The sequence below is a fragment of the Podarcis vaucheri genome (genome assembly GCF_965113315.1).
Source record: "Podarcis vaucheri genome assembly, chromosome: 11".
NCBI classification, from domain to species: Eukaryota; Metazoa; Chordata; class Lepidosauria; order Squamata; family Lacertidae; genus Podarcis; species Podarcis vaucheri.
Window position 1 is genome coordinate 19,369,546 of NC_138749.1, and position 16,621 is coordinate 19,386,166.

Below are 16,621 nucleotides of genomic sequence, written 5' to 3' on the forward strand. Positions count from 1 at the left end.
TTGTGCTGAGCCAGTCATCAGCTGAAATTTATTTTCAACTCTTTAAAAAAAAAAAGGAAGGAAAGGAAAACAAATTAACACCAGGTTCCAAGATTTCCTGGCATATCTTTCAAAACTCTTTGGCAGCTTGAACTTTGCTGTGGAGATCCAAGGGTCATTCCAGTTGTGTCGTGTTCCTATCAAACACCTGTGAAAAGACACACAGTCAGCTAGATCAACTAACCGGAGAATCTTCAGTGCAGGAGCGGCCAATATAATGCGCAGAGATCCCCTACGTTTGCAATGCCAAAGCAGGCTGGCGGCTTCCAGATAACTTGAGATTGACACCATAGTCAAAATTCTGCACGTGTAAGTTGCTGCAAAGGTCACATCCACTCCACACATTCAAAACACATTAAATGCATGTTTAAAACACATGGCTTCCCCCAAAGAACCCTGGGAACTGTAGCTTGGTATGGGTGCTGGGAATTATGGCTCCACAAAGGGAAATCTACAGTTTCCAAAATTCTTTTGGGGAAACCATGTGTGTTGAATGTGCTTTAAATGTACAGTTTAGATGCAACCTATGTAGTCAGTGGGCATAACTTGTAAGTGCTCTTTGCATGCAGAGTGGATAACTCCACCAGGGGATGCTGCTGGCTGCCATCCCTCTCTCCAGCACATGGTATTTTATTTTTAAAAGCCTACATTGTATGATATCAGGTAAGGGGCAAGTGGCTTGGCTGAAATGGCTTTGAGAGCCAAATGGGAAGGCCTGGGAGGTTTCGCTAGAGGCAGGTTTAGGGCAGTTCTATCAGTTTCTCTGCAGGGCTTAAACCACAGAGCCTAAGACTTGCCAATCAGAAGGTTGGTGGTTCGAATCCCTGCGACAGGGTGAGCTCCCATTGCTCGGTCCCTGCTCCTGCCAACCTAGCAGTTCGAAAGCATGTCAAAGTGCAAGTAGATAAATAAGTACCGCTCCGGCGGGAAGGTAAACAGCGTTTCTGTGCGCTGCTCTGGTTCACCAGAAGCGGCTTAGTCATGCTGGCCACATGACCTGGAAGCTGTACGCCGGCTCCCTCGGCCAGTAAAGTGAGATGAGCGCCGCAACCCCAGAGTCGGTCACGACTGGACCTAATGGTCGGGGTCCCTTTACCTTTTACCAGTTTCTCCACACTGGGCGCAGAGCTTGGCCTTGCATGGAACTCTGCTGAAATGTGAAAGACCCAAGTCTGCCCCTGGCTTCATGAGGGAGGCCTATGGGCTCAGGGCACCCCACTCATGACCTAGAAGGTAATTTGTGGTTGCCCTGTAATAACCACAATAAAAAGTCAACATTGTGCTAACACAGATGTTCTGTCAACACAAGCATTTCTGCTTGTCCAGTGGAACAATCTTACCTCTCCTCTTGCGTACTGATCTGGGGGATTTTCCTGCCCCACCCAAGTTGGACTTCTATTTATTACACCCACTGAGTAACTACAAACCTGCTTTGCATCTTCTACACCATTATTTAATGTCAGCAGCACAGTAGCCCGATTCTGAGTCAGCTCCTGCACAGTCCTTGCCCCCACGAGCCTCTGGATTATTACACTGCCTTCTCCGAGTGCGTTCTCCTTGCACACAAGCCGACCAGGTAGACCAGCAGCTCCAGCCGCCATCGGTGCCAGTTGCGACTGAATTAAAGATTGGAGTGGAAAATATTTTGAGTCTTAACATGAAAACAAAAAACAAACAAACATACACTGCAATTACTTCGATATTGAAGTAACTGCAGGAGCGTCTCCACCCCATCGTTCTACCTGGACACTAAGGTCCAGCACCGAGGGCCTTCTGGCGGTTCCCTCACTGCGAGAAGCCAAGTTACAGGGAACCAGGCAGAGGGCCTTCTCAGTAGTGGCACCCGCCCTGTGGAACGCCCTCCCACCAGATGTCAAAGACAACAACAACTACCAGGCTTTTAGAAGACATCTGAAGGCAGCCCTGTTTCAGGAAGCTTTTAATGTTTGATGTATTATAGTATTTTGATATTCTTTTGGAAGCCGCCCAGAGTGGCTGGGGAAGCCCAGCCAGATGGGCGGGGTATAAATAATAAATTATTATTATTATTATTATTATTATTATTATTATTATTATTATTAAACTGCCTTCGTGTCTGTAAGCCCAAATGGTCATCCAGGGTGCAATTTGGGATAGGGGTGTTTCTTAGGTGGATAAGGGATCTCTGCTTCCACAGAACAGCTACAAAGTTTGTCGTTTTAAGTGAAGATCTGGGCAGGAGAGGAATGCTTAACCCTTCCCACCACTTGTTCCTTTCCCTCACAACTCCTCCCCCAGGGCGCTTTTCTACCTGACACAATAGCCTATGCCTCTGGAACCCCAACTTCTCTGCTATAATAATAATAATATTTTATTCATACCCTGCCCTTCCCGGTTCAAAAACCGGGGTCAGGGCAGCTAACAACAAATTAAAAACACTTAATTGTAAAAGCAGAATAAAATACAATTTAAAACCATGAATAACTATAAAATTCAAAAATCAATTTAGGGGAAATAAATAAATACGCATTAGATAATCCCCAGGGCTAGCTGGCTGAATTGGTCCTACTTGGGCCAGCGAGGAGGTCAGGGGAGAATTAGCTGTGGGGTCTCAGAGCGGCTAATTTTCATAAAAGCGGAGGGGGAGGGAAGAGAAGGAAATAAAAGATCAGGCCCGATGGAAGAAGGTTAAATCCTGAAGGGCCCTAGTCTCATGGGACAGAGGATGGGACAGGTCGGAAGATAGTCTGACTTCCTTAGGGCCCGGGACCTCTAAACTATGGTTATTCATGGACCTTAAGGTCCTTTGTGGGGCATACCAGGAGAGGTGGTCCCGTAAATACGAGGGCCCTAAGCCTTGTGTACTAACCCTGCTGCTTTCCACCAGTTTGGTAGAGTTTCTTGGTTCCAGGTTTAGAGATGTGAAGGCCCAAAGAATATCTTGGTGAAAACTATATTCTTCATAACACCTGCTTTTCTATGCAAAGGGTTTTTTTTGCAGGTGTAGTAAACTATGCAATTCCACTACCCCGCATCTTCAGTGGCATCGGCCAGGAACAATTCCATCACTGTTTGTATGAGCAGAGCCCTAGTGCAGGGTTAGGTGGGATAATGGCTTTATCTTCGCAGCTCACTTGTCCTGAATAGAATATGGAAATGAACCCTCAATTCTTGATCTATTGCTGACCTGGTGAAAAAAACGCTGAGGGTATCTGGCAGGCTTCTCCCTTGAAGTAAGGGGTGCATCCGCATTCACACCTTCCGTTCAACAGCATGACAGTGCCACCATTTTGACAGGGCTGGCATTTGCAAACACTATATTCAGCAATGTAGTCCTCCACAGCTCGGTCGAGATTCTGCCTCTTTACGGTGGAGTTGGGTATCGTCACCGGTATGAGAGTAGAAATTGGGTACGGCTGCAAAGAAATGCAAATACCTTAATCCAACTTGTTACAGCAGCGGTATTCTTTGGGCAAGCATGATCAAAGCTTCTCTGACATTTGTGATAGCCGCCTCTTAGCTACTCTGAGTTCTCTACCATGTGAGGAAAGGGTGTTCTCAGGTAAAACAGAGTCTCGGACAGCAAAGTCCAATTCCTTCACAATATCCTAGCACGGAAAGCACCTAAAATTCCTCAGCTCTTATTTGCAGGTAAAAAATGTGCTTACCTTGGAAACATAACACGTGCCTATTCACTCGCCATGGTTCAGCAATAAATAAAGGTCATACATTTTAATGTATTTTTAATCTTTGTTGGAAGCCGCCCAGAGTGGCTGGGGAAACCCAGCCAGATGGGTGGGGTACAAATAAATTATTATTATTATTATTATTATTATTATTATTATTATTATTATTATTATTTCCACCTTCTACCTGCCTTGCCCCGCCCTCTGGCCCTGGGTCTCCTCATAAGTGGTTTGCTGTTGCTTTATTGATTGGAGTTTAGAAATTACTTATTGTAACTGTTGAGTGGATTTCTGTTTAATTTTGAAATGCTGATATTTAATATTATTCTATATTGTTTTAATGAATGCTGAATGTTATTTTATTTGCATATTGTATATTGTATTATGCATATTGTCTTATTTATATGATGTTAGCTGCTCTGAGCCTGGCTTTGACTGGGGAGACAATTTTTTTATTTATTTATTATCATTATCATTATTATCATTATTATCATTATCATTATTATTTTAAGGGGGCAGCATTTACAGCAGGGGTGACTGATATTTTGGCCTAAGGACCTTAGTCGCTCTCGGCCAACCGTCTGAAGATGTGCATGCCAGTGGTGCTTGTGGTTGAAAGCAGATGTTGCCACACACACACACTCTTACATGTGCACCCAGCACATTGCACACAAATCAAGGCACTTGGTCACCCACTGCAGCAGATCCAAGCTGAGGAGGAATGGCATTTATTATCCCTCCCTGCTCATAAAATAATAGATCTGAGGAGAAGGGAAGGGCAATGTGCATCCTCACCAGGGATGAGCCATGCCTGCTCTCCCACATACCAACATGCGCATCAGTTTAGGAAGAAAACCCTCTTACTTCGTATTGTATCACTGTGGGAGCATCAGGGAGCGTCGCTGCCCACTGGACGTAGTCTTCCACATCAACGACGCTGTGACCTCGCGACAGCTTTTCCTTCAGCCTAACCAGAACTTCAGTCTTCCCTCCATGAACGAGAGATATCACATTGTGGATAATTCCGCTGTTACTGGGGTTGTCCTCTGCAGAGGAAAGAAACAGGGCAAGGATGGACCAAGGGCCCTCGGGATGTTGTCTCACCATCATTCTGACTTTCTTATGCAGACAAACACCTGGAAAGGCCCAGAACAACAAACAAATCCCCCCCTTTTTGCCAAATTCATGACAACATATGTACTGTGGGACACTCAAAATCTGTGCTACTGTGCAATCTCCTTTTTAAAATGTCTTTAAAAAAAAGTATTTGATTAAAATTCCACAAATTTCACATTAAATTTTTTTATTAGGCTTTATTGACTTCCCATCCCATTTTCCATGGTGTTTTTTTTTATATTCCACCCCTTTGCTTCGCCCTTTCTCCCCTCTTTTATATCATAACCATAATGCAATAAATAGTTCAAATCCTGCTCGTGAATTCATCATATTATAATATTTCTTTAATAATCCAAAAAAAGGCTTTCATTGTTCCATAAAACTGTCATTGCTAAGTTCTCTTATTTTAGCTGTTAAATTTGCTGATTCAGCATAGTCCATCACTTTACTTACACATCTTTTAAATTTCTTTTGGAATGGATGATGTAAAGATAAATGAGTTCTGAAAGTGCACCTCCTTGCCACAGGGACACCTTTGCAACAGGGGCACACTTGCCATCGCCAATGCCAGCTTGGACATGAAATTTTCAGAAGTGGGTGTGCCCAAATATATAGTCCCCTTTTTGTGTATTTTGAACATAAATCTTTAAATATATAGATATATTTACCATTTCTAATCTTGCTACTTTTGCAGTCCTTCCCTTTGTTGGTATTCTTGACTTCAAATGTGCCGGCTGTTAAACCAAAATCTGTATTGTAACCCAGGCAAGCTTTTACGTCTTCGACGGTGACTCCTGCAAACAGAGTTAAAAACAGACATTCAATAAAAGATGGAAGGAGGGAAAGGCTCATTAATAAATTTCCTGAACCATGAAATTATATTCGGAAAGGCAATCAAGTTGTACCCATAAGAAAAAGCAGCAAAGACTTTTTAGTTTTCATTTAAGGGTGATATCCAGTCATGGCATAATGACTAAAGGTAAAGGTAAAGGGACTCCTGACCATTAGGTCCAGTCATGGCCGACTCTGGGGTTGCGGTGCTCATCTCGCTTTATTGGCCGAGGGAGCTGGCATACAGCTTCCGGGTCACGTGGCCAGCATGACTAAGCTGCTTCTGGCGAACCAGAGCAGCGCACGGAAACGCCGTTTACCTTCCCGCCAGAGCGGTACCTATTTATCTACTTGCACTTTGACGTGCTTTCGAACTGCTAGGTTGGCAGGAGCTGGGGCAGAGCAATGGGAGCTCACCCCATCACGGGGATTCGAACCACCAGCCTTCTGATTGGCAAGTCCTAGGCTCTGTGGTTTAACCCACAGTGCCACCCGCATCCCTGTCATAATGACTAATGCCACATTTTTTATGCTTTTCTCGCCTCCTGTCTTTATATTACATTAGTCACAATTTTGCAATTGAGGACTAGTCTAATATAAGAGTATGCATCACAGCTCTTGTGATGGAAATTCCAGCTGTGCTAATACATCAAAGGCCACTCCAGCTGATTGGTTTGCTAGTTTCTCTACAAGCAGTGACTTTGCTTTAGGCTGCACAAACAGACCAAATAATCACTTATTGGTTTTGGATTGTTCCTTTTGTGATAGTTTATTGCCATAGATATTGGTTATGTAAAAGTATGTGTGCTAGTTTGGTTTTTTTGTCCATACTTCAGTATTATTATCAGATAGGGTAGCACCCACCCTGAATTGGATTGGAGTATAGCCTCTGAAATTAATGAAACAGTTCCTACCTTCACTTTTCATTGTTTGGTTGTCCAGTACATACAGTAGTTCATATTTCCCACCAACCGTTCCCTTCTGTGCAAAATGAGTTCCGTGCATTTCCAAAAATTTAAAATATTCTCCCTTGTCGTATGCACTGGGCAGATATTTTACATCTTCAAGGAATGTGTCGGTCAGGCGGACATCACGCCTTCGCATTTGAAAGGTTCCCAGTTCAATGTTTCCTTTCACGTGAAAAAATGTTTGATGCTGTAATGCAGAACGACGGGGTTAACCTTCTGCCAACGGGAAAACGAGAGGACCAGATGTTCTCCCATCTCTAGGGTGACAATGTGTCCAACATTATGGAGGGAAGTCTTCCGTTTGATGGCATCCTCCCTTTGGAAAGGATCTCAAGCACTATTGTTCCGCAAGTGGGTTAACTTGTCGGGGGCTTGACTCCTTCTCAAAATTAAAACATGCAGTGCTCAATAAGGGTAGCATGTTAGAATGCTGCCCCAGAAGTCACACCTACCAACCATCCCTCTTCGACTTTCCTCTTTAAAGCAGAACAGTTGAAGCTTCTACTGCCTCCCCATATAAACTGACCTGGACCCTGCAATCGCCATCTGAGGCTCTTCTTCATGTGCCTCCTCTGTGAGAGGTCCAGAGCACAGCAACACGAGAGCAGGCCTTTTCTGTGGTGGCTCCCACTTGTGGAATGTTCTCCCCAGGGAGGGTCACCTGGTGCCTTCTTTACATATCTTTAGGTGCCAAGTGAAAACGTTCCTCTTCCCCCAGGCCTTTGGGCAATTAAAAAAAACTATGGCCCTTTAAACTGTGCATGTATGGCATGGGTAGGCAAACTAAGGCCCGGGGGCCAGATCCAGCCCAATCACCTTCTCAATCCGGCCCACGGACAGTCCAGGAATCACTTTGTTTTTACATGAGTAGAATGTGTCCTTTTATTTAAAATGCATCTCTGGGTTATTTGTGGGGCATAGGAATTCGTTCATTATTCCCCCCCCAAAAAAAAAATATAGTCCAGCCCCTCACAAGGTCCGAGGGACAGTGGACCCTGCTGAAAAAGTTGGCTGACCCCTGGTCTATGGGTTATTGTTTTCATTCCTTATTATGGTTTGTATTTTTATATTTTAAATCACCCTGTGATCTTTGGATGGAAGGTTGTATAGAAATTAAATATTGCCTGGTGAAGCTTCACCAGTGAATTCCTGCCTGCTCGACAGTTATCAAAGGCCCAAAGTGGCAGGGAATTTGTTTTCATTAGACAATTTTGCTGAGGTTGAAGGAAACCTCCACAGCTTTCACACTATTCCTCATTCAAGAGTCATTGGTGTATATACAAACATGCCTCTGGAAAGGGCTCTAAACATATTCCTAAGCATCAGGGTGGAAGGGACAGTCTTACAATCCCCAAAACAAAACTTAGTTTCAATGGACCCCCTCAACTAGGGGATTAGGAACCACATGGACTGACTCAAAAAACTTTGCATACATATCCAAGGAGGATGAAACAAAAATGAATGTGGGAACAGCTCCTCCCCTTGAAACATTTTTGGGCCCCTCAAACTATTAGGGGAGATTAGCATCCACACCATAGGTTGAAAGGACTTGGAACCTACTGAGTTACTAACTTGAATAAAATATTGGGAGAGCCCAGGTAAGCCCTTTGCACATAATTGATCACAAGATGCAGTGCATTTGAATGGCAGTGCCCATCAACTTTGGGGATGCCCAGTCCCCTCAAATATTTTAATGGAGGAGCTTGGAGGGACCTCAGCTCCAAGGAGTTGTCTCCTATGAAACCTACTCTGTCTGATGGGGAGCAATGAGATAGTAAAGTAAATAGGTCACACAATACCCTAAAACAAAATTTCTTTTTTAAAAAAAGACTATTAAGTTTATATAAAAGTTTTATCAATATAAAATCTGTATTAAAAAGTAGGACAAGGGGCAAGGCCACCAGTAACGTTTTAATGGCAAACTGCAGGTACTATATTCTACCCAGCTCTGTTTCCTGGGACTCTTTAAGCTGGGGATAGACCTGTGGTCAGTTTCACATGTATCCCTTCAAAAAACACCCTGTTGATTTCATCTATATTTTGATTGTTTCATTGTGTCTCCTTTTTAAAGAAAGCCTGTTTTTATTGATTTTTAAATAAATATTTTATACTGTTAAGGAAAACACACACAAACGTATCTTAAGCTGTATACAGTGGTACCTCAGTTTTCGAACATCTCAGTTGACGAACATTTCGGTTTTCAAACGCCATAAACCCGGAAGTAAATGCTTCGGTTTTCGAACACACCTCGGAAGTCGAACATGCCACACAGCTTCTGCTGACTGAAAAATCCTGAGGCCTAGCTGTCGGTTATTGAGTTTTCGGTTTTCGAACATTTCAGAACTCGAACGGTCTTCCTGAATGGATTACATTCGAAAACTGAGGTACCACTGTACTAAATAAATAAATAAAACACTCCTAACAGCGTGCTAATATCAAGTCCCCCAAATAACACAGAAGGGCTCCCCATTTTGGGTTTGTTTGTTTAGGATAGCTTACCTTTCCTTTAGAATCCTTTAAGAATTTATGTAGAGTTTCATTGGAGGATGCATCTGTGTTCATGCTCAAACCGAAGCTGGTGGATGTGCCATTTCCTACTTCTGTAGGTGTCAATTTGAGAGAAAAGCTAGACTGAGCAGACCTATGCCTTTCGCTGAACATATTCTTTACTGCCGACACCTGGTCCTCGTAGACTTCATTTCTAAATCTTTTGTCTCCTTTTGTCTTAGAAAGAGAAAAAATGATACAGCAGGCAATTTAGTAGGCAATCGGCCTGGAATATATGCAGCCTAATGGAAGGAATGGTTTTCACTCTCTGTTATAAGATTAGAAACTTAGAGCCAATAATTGAAAATGTACAGCAGCAGATTCAGGACAGCTAGAAAAGCGCATTAATTAAAATAAAGTGCATTCATTCATTCATTTTGTCCCCACATTTCCTCTGAAAGTTCATACTATCTATCTATATCTATCTATCTATCTATCTCTATCATCTATCTATCCATCTATTATTTCACACCAACTTTATTGCTTATTTGTTATTCTTCTTAATTTATTAATAGCTCTCTAAACCACTCTCTCAAGGCAGTTTGCACATAGAATAGTTAAAAACACATTGGAAAGCCAAATACATTTAAAACGAGGCTTAAACCCTAACAATTGGACACTTGTTGTAATGACCCATTTATCCGGTTGTAAAAGCAAATATAAACAAAGGCCAGCACATTCCCAAAGTAAAAACAAAAACATAGAAGATCCAAAACAAAACAGGGGAAAAAGATGGGGCAGCGTAGGAGAGAACTGATAAACAAACAAGTAATCAATTCCTGCCACCGACAAGTTAAAAACAAGAGTTTTCAGTCTGTATGAGTTTTAACAAAATATTTAAAACTAAAATATATCTGTAGAATCCCCCCAGTGGTGGAAATAATAGGTTGGTTGCCCTCAGATCAGCCATAACCCCCTAGATTCCAGCATCTGTAATACCTGAGATATAATACAAAATGTGCAGATGCTATTCTCAATTGTTTTGTGAGAAACTAGCCACCTTCAGTGCTTTACCTTTTAGCCATAGCAATGACTGATGTCTAGCTCATTTGACCAAAAGAAGACGAGAGCGAAACACCCATTGTCTAGAACTTCTTGATTTGTTTTTAAACCTTTTATGCTGCTTTTCTGTGATGGAGAAGCCTCACAGAAAACAAGACACCTATCCAGAGCTTTAGTATCCAGATCTTTTGTTCCCTTCCCTTCCCCTCCCCTTTTTGTGAAGATTGCCAGTTCTGGGATCCCACAGCTGGTTCTTCCCTGGTCTCCACGCTGGCCCAAGTGGGACTAATTTAGCCAGCTAGCCCTGGTGATCATCTAATGTTTATTGGATGGATTTCCCCCAAAAAATGATTTTTGATTTTATGGTTATTTACGCTTTATACGTATTTCATGCTGGTTTTTTGTAGCATCAATTAAGTGTTTTAAATTTGTTGTTAGCCGCCCTGAGCCTGGTTTCCTGAAAAATTTATTATTATCATTATTAGTGTGGCAGTGATTGGAGATTTGGGTATCAGCTCAAAACACAAAAGAATTAATGATGTTTTGGAGGTCTCATTTCATGTGAAAGTGACCCTTCAGAATTTGTAAACCGTGTTGATACCGTTGCAGAGTTGTGTGTGCAATAGTGTGGTTATCACAGCCTTAGAGCTCAGCAAATTTGTTCCCGCCCCCTGGATGTGTTGCACAGCTCTTTCCCCCAGCTGTTCACATCAGCACAACTTCATTAGTGTCAGATTCATTTCTGTTTGTGTATGCACCAGGAGGGTGGTTGACGGGGCAGGGATGTCTTTACCTTATGCAAAGGTGCCCACCCCTTTGTTTAAATTTCATTTCATAAAATGTATATATCTCTTGACTGTGGAAAACCTCAAAGCAGTTTACCAAAACAAAAAAGCAGCAATATTATTGGTAACCAACAACAACATTTTTTTAAATAAAAACCTTGGCTGGAGACAAATTAGCAATGGCTTCAGGACTCCAGTCAGTGTGAAGCATCAGATTGTAGCATTTTACAACAACGTACAGGAGGCGTATGCATTTTGGATAAAGCTAGGCGAGCATGGAGTCAAATGCACACTCTCCACTTTGCACAAAGGGGCTTACGTCATAATTGAGCACAGCAACATTCCATGGCTTGCGATAGTATATTCCAGTATTCCCATCGCGGACTCTGTCGCAGACTCCGTTGTAAAACTCATTGTAAAATGGGCTTTCTTTTGGTTCCATGCCCAGAATGTTGACACTGCAACAAAATCACACAACAAACTAGCGTCTTCCAGGATCTTGGTCACTTAAAACCTGCTATACCATTCAAATATACAGTTGCACCTTGGTTGATGAACGCCTTGCAACTTGAACGTTTTGGCTCCCAAACGCCGTGAACCCAGAAGCAACTGTTCCGGTTTGTGAATGTCCTTTGGAACCCAAATGCCCGAAGTGGCTTCTGGTTGGCTTCAGGAGCTTCCCGCAGCCAATCGGAAGCTGCGCCTTGGTTTCCAAACATTTTGGAAGTCGAATGGACTTCCGGAGCAGATTCCGTTCAGCTTCTGAGGTACAGCTGTAATTCATCCTTACCACAATGGAGGGCAACCTAGCTATGGAATGCTGGGCACATCACATGGCACACAGAGACCTGCCCTCTAACAGAGCAGAACGACCACGGGACTCATGAGGAAAAGTCAAGGGACCTTCTGCCACTGCTACTCATAAACTAACAGCATCCGCCACCAGAGGTAGGCATCTCAAACTGCCTAACAGTAGGTTCGGCCCTGCCAATAGATTTGCTACATCTCCCATAATTCTCCCAAGAACTTCCCAGAACTTACCCACGGCCAGCTGTTCTTCCAACCTCTGATACATCAATTATACGGTCACGACAGGGTGCACGAGGATCACCTTCGCAATTGTCTTCATCGGAAAAGTCTCCACAATCGTCTTCCGTATTACACACCAACCTTTTCTTTATACAGTGTCCTAAGTGTAGAATGAGGAACCATATCTCTAGCTGTTAAACAGTTCTTATTGCTCTCAGTCTTTTGGCTTGAACCAAACCTAGTTGGGTTTCCCCCAGTGCCACTGGTGGATTTTTTGACCATAAAGGAAATGAAAACCTGTTTTACCCTTTCAATGTTTAAAAAATTGTCACTGTGAAAATGTAGACATTAAACAAATACAACCACACACACATACGTATAATTGTCCTTTGAGGATGAGGGGTGGTATAGATGATGATGGTGATAAAAGACAATATCTTGATTAGGAGCGACAACCAAACCAGCAAAAATGTACAATACCAGTTCAGGAAACTATGAGCTAATTTTCATGTTACTTGATTCCAGGAAAAAACCCAACCTGTTTCTGGGAGTGAAGTGACAACATTTGGTGTAGTATACCTACATACAATTCTTTCCTGCTGTTTGCATGGGGGTGGGGATCATTTGGGGTGGATTTGCTAAAATTTGAAAAATCAGTAAAAACATAGACTGTTGTGTGGCACCATGTTGTCTGGTGCGAATGAAAATTAGGGCAACATTAGCCAAAAAGCCACAATTGCACAACACGCTAGGGGTGAGAGGAATGTTAGAAAACAGAACAGAAGCGCTGGCATTACAATCAGGAAAACGAGCTCAACATTTCCAGGTGAAATACGCACCATGTGAATGCGTATGAGAAGGGACTTCCGTAAGAGTATTTCAGAGAGCTGCTAAATCATGACAAGATGGTGCCTTGTGATGGGCAACTAATGATCACCAGTATAATCCACCGTGGGAATCAGTTTCAAAGAATAATGCAAAAGAACTGCATACCATTTTCACACATGAAGTCATTGCCACAATCTGGTAGCTCTTCAGGGCAGGGGGTGTCTGGCTGGCAGAACTGTCTGTCTCCCAGAGCTTCAATACATGGCTTCCCTCCATATTGACCGAATCTCACAACGCTCCTCGAGCGATACTTTAGAAAAGAAAGGAAGAAGAATTACAGGTGCTCAAAAGGACTGGTGTGGCTGAGCAGCCATGAAATGATGTACCGGTACATTCTTTGCACACGCCAAATAACTTTGACGGAAACTAAGTGGGAGGTTGGGGGGCGGATTATGCACAAAATTAAAAGGAGGCCTACTCATCGCATCTCCACAATGGAGTCTCCATTCTTTGGTGCTTTGATCAAAAGGCATGCCTGGTTAGAAAATACCAATGACTACTTTTTCTACAATGCTAATGCCTGAAGACATTTTGCTGCTTAAAGCAAAGGACAAGATGGAACCTTGCCCCCATATTCCACATTCAAAAGGCCACTACATTTCCGAGCACAATTCAAAGTGTTGGTGCTGACCTTTACAGCCCTAAACGACCACGGCTCAGTATACCCGAAGGAGTGTCTCCACCCCCATTGTTCAGCCTGTACACTGAGGTCCAGCTCTGAAGGTCTTTTGGCAGTTCCCTCACTGCGAGAAGTGAGGTTACAGGGAACCAGGCAGAGGGCCTTCTTGGTGGTGGTGCCTGCCCTGTGGAACACCCTCCCATCATATGTCAAGGAAATAAACAACTACCTGACTTTTAGAAGACATCTGAAGGCAGCCCTGTTTAGGGAAGCTTTTAATGTTTGATATTTTATTGTGTTTTTAATATTCTGTTGAGAGCTGCCCAGAGTGGTTGGGGAAACCCAGCCAGATGGGTAGGGTAATAAAAAAACAACAACAATAAAAATAAATTATATTATTATTATTATTATTATTATTATTATTATTATTATTATTATTACTGGACTGGGAGTTGAATTTTACTTCAACAGTGGCAAAGGGACAGTGTCCTTTGGCACACTTGAAGGCAGCAGACCAGCTCAAGGAGCGCAAGGCAAACTTCCCAACCACTACCTGTTACCCAGTATTTGCTGCCTGAGGTGGCTGCCTCACCTCGCCTAACGGTAGGGCTGTAGGAACATACAGACCGTTGTACACAGAAACCTTCTAAAAGTATAGTGCAGTGCACCAGTAGGTGGCACTCTTTGTTCTACAATCCACCAAATCTACGCTGACTACATTGCCGGATAATTTGAGGATAGGACTGGAACATCGGGTTTGGAAAAGGCGCATGCATCACAGAGTCTAACCCCTGTGCTGAGGTAAAAATATCAACAGCCCTAATAATTTGTACCTTACTGTTCCGATTCAGATTACGGATGGCGCCACTAAGTTCATTGTTATCCAGTGGCTCTACAAAGTCAGAAAACTAAACAAGCTACCCCTGCCCCCCCCCCAAAGTCATGAACATTTACTTTACTGTCAGGAGTTTGAAGTTACTGAGTCGCTTCTGGGTTGAACTAAGCAGAGCCATCACCAGTTATGATAGACCACAATATAAACTGGAGCTCCACAAGGTGTGCCATTGCCAGAGGTCCGAACAAATTCAAATTCATGGAGGATAAGGCTATCAATGGCAAGAACTAGTTGCCATTGCTACTGAATCCCAGGGGCTGGGAATTGCAGGAGGGGGAAGTGCTCTGGTGCTGGGCTGCTGCTTGAGGGTTTCCTGCAGGCATCTGAGTGGCCACTCTGAGAATAGGAGGCCGGACTGGACGGGCCCCCGATCCTCAGGCTAATCTTACATTCTTATCCCTAAAACACATTGTTGTTTCAAACAAAAGCCTCCTGGGCTAACTATCAGTCACAAACCCATGACTTACTCTTTCCTTCGCACATGCATTGCACGGTCCCCATTCGCTCCAGCGGCTCAGCAAGCAATCGATGGGCCTGACGTCCACTTCTCTTCGCTCTCTTAGTATAGAACAACAAGATGCTTTTATGCAGTACTATTCAGTAAACTAAAAATCAGAAGCAATGTTATTGGGGAAGGGGGGGAAATAGGCCCCATACTAGGGGAAAGACATCACCAAAAGAGACGAGAAAAGGGACATATATTTGCATATGCTGAATTTTATGGACACAGAGGCAAAGGCAGAAAAATTTACAGCCTATCTTGCTATAGTGGGAAAGCCTGCGACCATGAGGTGATTTGACTTGGTGCCTTCTCAGTTTGCTCTCCGCCAGTCACCGCTGATGGAGAACTTTAAGGTCATTGCTCTCCTTTCTTATGATGCTTCTGTCTTTAAAACTAGACTGGGCAGTTGAAAATACAGGACTTTTTTATCATCCCAAGAGCCATGTTCCTTCCTGGGAAACCTTACAGTGGATCTTCCTTTCATGTTTGAACTGGAAGCCACTCCCACTAAATTCACTGGGGCTGATTACAATCTAAGCATATGCAGAACTGCAGTCTCATATACTACCTTGATGCTGAAATTGGAAATCATTCAGATTCGCTAACTTCAGGCTCCAAAGAGTAATCAGAGCAAATTCTACATTTGCTGTGGGAAATGTGACACAGGTTTTATTTTATTTATGTATTCATTTTATTTTATTTTTTTATTTTATTTTTATAATATTTTATTAAGTTTTATCAATAGAAAAATTCAGAAAAATACAAAAACAGAAAAAAACAAAATTACAAAATACAAAAATACAAACATTAAACACAAAAAGGAGAAAGAACACATATAAAAGAAAAGAAAACTCCCTCTTTTTTTTTATTTCTCATCTTTAGTTAACTTATCTTCCTGACTTCCTCGCACCTCCCTTTTTTGTATCCCTTTTAAAAATTAGTTCAGCAAATTCATATCCAATTTAGCTTATCTATTATCAATCCCATCTTACATTTTACCTTGTTGCTAGAACCCCTTCAGTTCATTTCAACGTCATCAGCATTCAAAAATGTTACAATGTTTCTGTAAATAAATTTTAAATTTCCTCCAATCTTCTTCCACAAGCTCTTCTCCCTGGTCTCGGATTCTGCCAGTCATTTCCGCCATCTCCGTGTAGTCTATTAGTTGCATTTACCATTCTTCCAGGGTGGGTAACTCTTGTGTCTTCCAGTGCTTTGCAACAAGAATTCTTGCTGCTGCTGTAGCATACATAAAGAAAGTTCTATCCTTCTTTAACACCGATTGGCCAACTATGCCCAGGAGAAAAGCCTCTGGTTTCTTCAGGATATTTATGTATTCATTTTAAAGTCCACTTACCTTTTCCTCCCTGGTGAGACAAAGCCATTTGCTCCTAAGATGCACAGTGCCGCTATAAGAGGCAGTAAGGTTTTCATGGCGCTGCTGTCGACTGCGACACCAAAACCGTAGCACCCAAATGGGAAGCTTTTTGTCCTTTCCTTTTTGTTATTGATTAGCAGAAAAACAAACAAAAACCCCTGCCAAAAGGAGGCAGAGCCTGCTGCTGACTTTCGGGAAGCAGCCTGGAGTTTGTTGACAGTGAAGAATTTGGAAAATCAGCTGGTCTTGGCATTCCCCAGGCAGAGAGAAGGGGAGAAGAGAAAGCCCAGGCACCTGTCCTTTCTCTCTCCAATTCCACGCATTACACAATAGGGCGGTAGCTCAGGGACAGAGTGT

General features: G+C 42.7%; 1 protein-coding gene across 1 annotated transcript; it reads right to left on the reverse strand.

Annotated features, from left to right (window-relative positions):
• On the reverse strand, nt 1–16,395 carry C9 (complement C9). Its single transcript, XM_082241996.1, has 12 exons — nt 16,244–16,395; nt 14,852–14,942; nt 12,976–13,120; nt 11,995–12,142; nt 11,273–11,411; nt 9,119–9,343; nt 6,566–6,806; nt 5,489–5,614; nt 4,569–4,750; nt 3,206–3,434; nt 1,467–1,655; nt 1–187 (listed from the first exon to the last, which is right to left on the reverse strand). Exons 1-11 carry the CDS (start codon nt 16,318–16,320, stop codon nt 1,489–1,491), a joined length of 1,770 nt encoding a protein of 589 aa, XP_082098122.1. The 5' UTR covers nt 16,321–16,395; the 3' UTR covers nt 1–187; nt 1,467–1,488.
• Between the last annotated feature and the right edge of the window lie 226 nt (nt 16,396–16,621).